This window comes from Salmo salar, chromosome 04, assembly GCF_965601325.2.
Source record: "Salmo salar chromosome 04, fSalSal1, whole genome shotgun sequence".
In the NCBI taxonomy this organism is placed as follows: Eukaryota; Metazoa; Chordata; class Actinopteri; order Salmoniformes; family Salmonidae; genus Salmo; species Salmo salar.
Window position 1 is genome coordinate 12,691,607 of NC_138294.1, and position 6,189 is coordinate 12,697,795.

General features: G+C 46.9%; 1 protein-coding gene across 2 annotated transcripts in view; it reads left to right on the forward strand.

Annotated features, from left to right (window-relative positions):
• The window catches only part of LOC106610520 (uncharacterized), a 5,978-nt gene extending 45 nt beyond the window's left edge, over positions 1-5,933 (forward strand). Inside the window, exons 1-5 of one of the 2 annotated variants that reach the window (XM_014209905.3) lie at positions 1-268; positions 350-593; positions 2,681-2,817; positions 2,981-3,077; positions 3,279-5,933. The exon at positions 1-268 is cut by the window's left edge and continues 45 nt beyond it. In XM_014209905.3, the coding sequence (XP_014065380.1) occupies positions 368-593; positions 2,681-2,817; positions 2,981-3,077; positions 3,279-4,513 (1,695 nt within the window). In that variant the 5' untranslated portion in view covers positions 1-268; positions 350-367 and the 3' untranslated portion in view covers positions 4,514-5,933. Of the gene's footprint in view, positions 594-2,680; positions 2,818-2,980; positions 3,078-3,278 lie in introns of both variants that reach the window. The other variant, XM_014209904.3, reaches the window with a different exon arrangement.
• The last annotated feature ends 256 nt before the right edge of the window (positions 5,934-6,189 follow it).

Here is a 6,189-nt window from a genome sequence, read left to right on the forward strand (position 1 = left end):
TTGTGTTGCCTGTCTAGCTAAGTAGCATGCCAACTACCATAGCCTTACTTTCTCTCAATACCTCTGGTATTTATATTTGTTAGAATAGGCCCATATACAGTAAGTGCTACAGCTTATATCTCAAAAATGATAAAACAATTGCAATAGGACAGTTATTGGTGGAGACAAAATAGGTTTAGTTACCAGTATCTTTGCTAAGGTTAGCTAATTAGCTAGCTTCATATCATTTTGATAGACTGGATCGTAACACTGACCAACCTGAACAAAAGTAGGTAAACTTTACGAACTCTTAACTGTAACTAGCTACACGTAGTTTGCCATGATGTCTGAAGCCATCGTAACCTTCCAGTCTCAGCTCTCCGGGGTCATGGAAACGGTCCTAAAGTCAGCCATATACGAGATCACCAGGCTGGTGGAGGACAGCTTCCTAGAAGAGGTGTTCCGGAGCCGGGAGCAGGTCGAGTCGCTGAAGAAGAGGCTGCAGTGGTCGGAGAACAGTCGCAAGGAGAGGGATAGAGAGGGAGGCCAGAGGGGGAAGTGTGCGGACTGTGGGAGAGCTGACGAGGAGACAAGCTCAGGAACCTCACAGACAGGTGAGGAGTGAGAGACTTTTAAAGACTATATCTACTCAACAAAAATATAAACGCAACCTGCAACAATTTCAAAGATTTTTCTGAGTTACAGTAAATATAAGGAAATCAGTCAATTTAAATAAATTCATTAGGCACTAATCTATGGATTTCACATGACTCAGAATCCAGATATGCATCTGTTTGTTACAGATACCATTAAAAAAAAGGTAGGGGCATGGATCAGAAAACCAGTCCGTATCTGGTGTGACCACCATTTGCCTCATGCAGTGCGATACACCTCCTTCACATCGAGTTAATCAGGCTGTTGATTGTGACCTGTGGAATGTTGTCCCACTCCTCAGAAAATGGCTGTGCGAATTGTCTGGATATTGGCGGGAAATGGAACACAATGTCGTACATGTCGATCCAGAGCATCCCAAACATGCTCAATGGGTGGCATATCTGAGTATGCAGGTCATGAAAGAACTGGGACATTTTCAGCTTCCGGTAATTGTGTACTGATCCTTTCGACATGGGGCCCAGCATTATCATGCTGAAACATGAGGTGATGGCGGTGGATGAATGGCACAACAATGGACCTCAGAATCTCATCACGGTATCTCTGCATTCAAATTGGCATCGATAAAATGCAATTGTGTTCGTTATCCGTAGCTTATGCCTGCCAATACCATAACCCCACTGCCACCATGGCGATCCTTGGGCTAACCTCTACTCTCTTCACTGCCTCAGCATAGGAAACATTCTGTCCCTTTCGAACGCTGGCAATCTCAACCGTCTCTCTCACAGGGCACTTGGGATCCCAAGCTGCATGGGCGTCCCCAGAGTTGACACGCGTGTTTCTCTATCCCTTCGTTACACTCTGTCTGACTATACCCTCCTGCACACTTCTCACATCGTGGGATCACCCTTCTACACACTGCTACAATGTCCAAATCCTTGACACCTAAAGCACCATAGCATGTTCGGAACATGGGCCCTCACAGAATATCAAATATAACCAAACCTGACCTTTATCAGGTAGAAACTCTGTTTCAAAGCTCAACAAGACAGACCGGGTATTCTCAGTCTCGCCATTGCCACCGGGTCTACAACTCACCAAACGGCGGGCATCACAAACACTAGGAGTATTCCTTTTCATCTGATCCACCTCTGCACTCAACGCCACCCCACTGATCACTCCTTTGAGTGGTGTCCTGCTCCAGAGAGCAAAGCACGACACAAGTTGAAACGTGTGATGCGCAGCGCCCCCTGCCTTTGGGCCGAGGATGCACAAAAACACTGAACAATTCCACTTCTCGAAACTTTCACAGATGTAACCGCTCCCAGTTTGTCCTTTACCCAACCTGACACAGCGTACGGGTCGCCCAAAAAGCAGGAATCCACTTTTTCCAAAAATCGCGCTCCTACCGGTCCAAAATCATCTCTGAATGTCTACCACACCTGTAATCGCAGGTACTTCACCCTGGTCTGACTCAACTTCAGAGCGCTACTTCACCCTGGTCTGGCTCAACTTCAGAGCGCTTCTTCACCCTGGTCTGGCTCAACTTCAGAGCGCTTCTTCACCCTGGTCTGGCTCAACTTCAGAGCGCTTCTTCACCCTGGTCTGGCTCAACTTCAGAGCGCTTCTTCACCCTGGTCTGGCTCAACTTCAGAGCGCTACTTCACCCTGGTCTGGCTCAACTTCTGAGCGCTTCTTCACCCTGGTCTGGCTCAACTTCAGAGCGCTACTTCACCCTGGTCTGGCTCAACTTCTGAGCGCTACTTCACCCTGGTCTGGCTCAACTTCTGAGCGCTACTTCACCCTGGTCTGGCTCAACTTCAGAGCGCTACTTCACCCTGGTCTGGCTCAACTTCAGAGCGCTACTTCACCCTGGTCTGGCTCAACTTCAGAGTGCTCACTACTGCTGACTGACTCATGGTTCTCAAAAGAACAAGTACATTTTATAGGTACTTTTACTTGGTTTCTATTCAGGAGACATTTTTACACTTACCCGTCATCGCACTCTGATCTGCTCAGTCTGTTGTTTCAATCTAGGCCCTTTCCTTTTACTTGAAATGAAATGTTCTCTTTGTTTACCTGTGGCCAGGAATGGAGAGGGGGCGTGGCCTGAAGCAGGAGAAGGTACCAGGGGAGGAGTGGAGCAGCTGTGGGGGCGTGGCCGGGGAAACAGCCTTCCATGATCTGGAGGAGGCTGAGGCCACCACCCCTAGGAGAACCTCTGAGGTAAGACTGACTAAACACCAGTGTTACGGAATGTTAGTTTAGAACTATATTGTACAGAACAGATTAGAACTGATTGTCAGGAAGAAAAGGGGACCATCATGTCAGCTCTGTTCAGTCACTGTCAGTTTACCCATCATTTAGTCAGAATCATTTGCTCTTACAGTCCACAGAGGTCAGAGGTCAGAAGCTGGACAGTCTGCTGAAAGAGGAGCCTCTCCACAACACTGAGTTACGGGAGAGATGGGAGTTCTGCCTGGACGGTGAGTTGAGAAGTTTACAACAAACATAACAGACAATAGCCTACCTTTTATGATGATGAGAATGATAAGGAGAGTAGCTTCTAATATGTTGTCATTGGTATTATAACAAGTCAACTTGAAACTTTAAGTTCAAATTGAGCGTTGGTTACTCTACTACAGTTTCTACTATTGCCAATGCCTCATGTCTCCTGTGTTTTTCAGGGGCCGGCGGTTCAGACATCTCGGGGCCCAGTAAGAGTTTCAGTGAGCAAGCACTGCAGCAGTGCCAGGCTGACTGGGGATCTGTTCTAGACCAGGGGCCTAAACCTCCGGGCCCCGAGGGAGACGCAGGGGACCCCACCGACCCTCTCTACCGCCCTCGTTACAGCATGAAGGAACTGGTGGGCGGCTTTGAGAAGTCTGGTTGCGACGGTAGTGGTGGTGGCGGCCATCTTGTAGACATAGAAGGGCTGGATAGGTTTCCTGGTTCTCCGTCTCGTCTGGGGGCACTGAGCTACGGAGCTGTGGGTCACTACCAGGTGGACCTGGGGGGGTCTGAGGGGGGAGACCATCACCATCGCTCCCAGATGCCTGACCCCCATCAGAGCCAGAGGGAGCAGGTGGGGTCGCCAACGCCATCCCCCCACCCGGAGGTGGGAGAACGGAACTGCCTGTTGATAAACGAGGAGGGGTACCTGCAGGACTCCAGTGTCTTGTACCCCGAACATGGTGTGCCGGAGTTGGGTAGTAGAGCTGGCCACAGTGTGCTAACCTCCATCCACTCTGGAAGCTCAGCCCACAACAACAACACAGAGAGCCTGTATGGTGCTGCTGACAACTTTGGACACTCTTTAAACCTCAGAGATCATTCACAAGAACAGGTAAAAGGAGGAGGAGGAGGAGGAGGGGGGAGGTGTCATGCCTGCAATCAATGCACCAAGACCTTCCCAGATTCCGTTTCCCTGAAGGCCCACAAGCAGAAACACGAAATGGGTAGAGGGTTGAGCACAGGGTCAGGGTCTGGACCTCCATACTTGCGCACCCAGTGCGGTAAGATCTTCACCCAGGCCTGCAACCTCAAGGTCCACCAGCGGGTCCACCAGGCAGAGGGACTCCACCTCTGCAGCCAATGCGGCAAGGGCTTCACTTCCTTCTCTGACCTGAAGAGGCACAAGTGCAGCCAGATGACAGACAAGCCCTACTGCTGCTCCATCTGTGGGAACAAGTTCAATCGGCTCTGGAACCTCAAGCTGCACCAGCGCATTCACACACAGGAGAAACCTCACCGCTGCACTATGTGTGACAAGCGCTTCACACGGGCAGACAATTTGAAGGTGCACCAACGTATCCACACTGGGGAGAGACCGTACTGCTGCGCTGTATGTGGACTCCGCTTCAAACAACTGGACCATCTGAAGTCGCACCAGCGCAAACACAGGCCGGATCTCCTGAAATGAATTTGTTTAAAAAATATATACAGTACTATTCAAAACTTTTTGGACACACCTACTCATTCAAGGGTTTTATTTATTTGTACTCTTTTCTACATTGTAGAATTAGAGTGAAGACATCAGAACTATGAAATAACACATATGGAATCATTTAGTAACAAACCAGCTTCACCTGGAATCTTTTACAGCAGTCTTGAAGGAGATCCCACATATGCTGAGCAATTATTGGCTGGTTTTTCTTCAGTCTGCGGTCCAACTCATCCCAAACCGTCTCAATTGCGTTGACGTCAGGTAATTGTGGAGGCCAGGTCATCTGATGCAGTACTCCATCACTCTCCTTCTTGGTCAAATAGCCCTTAGACAGCCTGGAGGTGTGTTGGATGATTATCCTTTTGAAAAACAAACGATAGTCCCACTAAGCGCAAACCTAATGGGATGGCATATCGCTGCAGAATGCTGTGGTAGCCATGCTGGTTAAGTGTGCCTTGAATTCAAAATAAATCACATACAGTGTCACCAGCAAAGCGCCATCACACCACCTCCTCCATGCTTTACGTGGGAACCACTCATGCGGAGATCATCCGTTCATCTACTCTGCGTCTCACAAAGACGGACAGATTTCCACCGTTCTAATGTCAATTTTTTTGTGTTTCTTGGCCCAAGCAAGTCTCTTCTTCTTATTGGTGTCCTTTTGTAGTGGTTACTTTGCAGCAATTCGACCATGAAGGCCTGATTCACACAGTCTCCTCTGAACAGTTGATGTTGAGATGTGTCTGTTGCTTGAACTCTGTGAAGCATTTATTTGGGCTGCAATTTCTGAGGCAGGTAACTCTCATAAACCTATCCTTTGAAGCAAATGTAACTCTGAGTCTTTATTTCCTTTGGCGGTCCTCATGAGAGCCAGTTTCATCATAGGGCTTGATGGTTTTTGCGACTGCACTTGAAGAAACTTTAAAAGTTCTTGAAATGTGCCGGATTGACTGACCTTCATGTCTTAAAGTAATGATGGACTGTTTTTTCTCTTAGCTTATTTGAGCTGTTCTTGCCATAATATGGACTTGGTCTTTTACCAAATAGGGCTATCTTCTGTATACCCCCCACCTTGTTACAACACAGCTGATTGGTTCAAATGCATTAAGAAGGGAAGAAATTCCACAAATTAACATTTAACAAGGCACACCTGTTAATTGAAATGCATTCCAGGTGACTACCCCATGAAGCTGGTTGAGAGAATTCCAATTGTGTGCAAAGCTTTCATCGTTATAAAGGGTGGCTACGTTGAATCTCAAAGATAAACAAATCAAAAGGTATGTTAACACTTTTTTGCTTGCTACATGATTCCATATGTTATTTCATAGTTTTGATGTCTTTATCATTATTCTACAATGTAGAAAATAGTAAAAATAAAGAAAAACCCTTGAATGAGTATGTCGTGTCGTTGACTATCATTAAATGTGAAGACTGTTTAATATCAAATCAATTCTCTATGTAATTTCATTTCGCTATTATACTAAACATGTAACTTTAACTAAGAAGTCGGGGCACCACAGGGAACATGTTTATAGAGTTTCAATTTCCCGAATATAACTCTTCAGATATTTTCATATCTTATCAAAACAGTTGCTTATTAATGAATTTTGACCTCATCAGTCTCATTACTGAACGTCGCAAACCCTTAGATA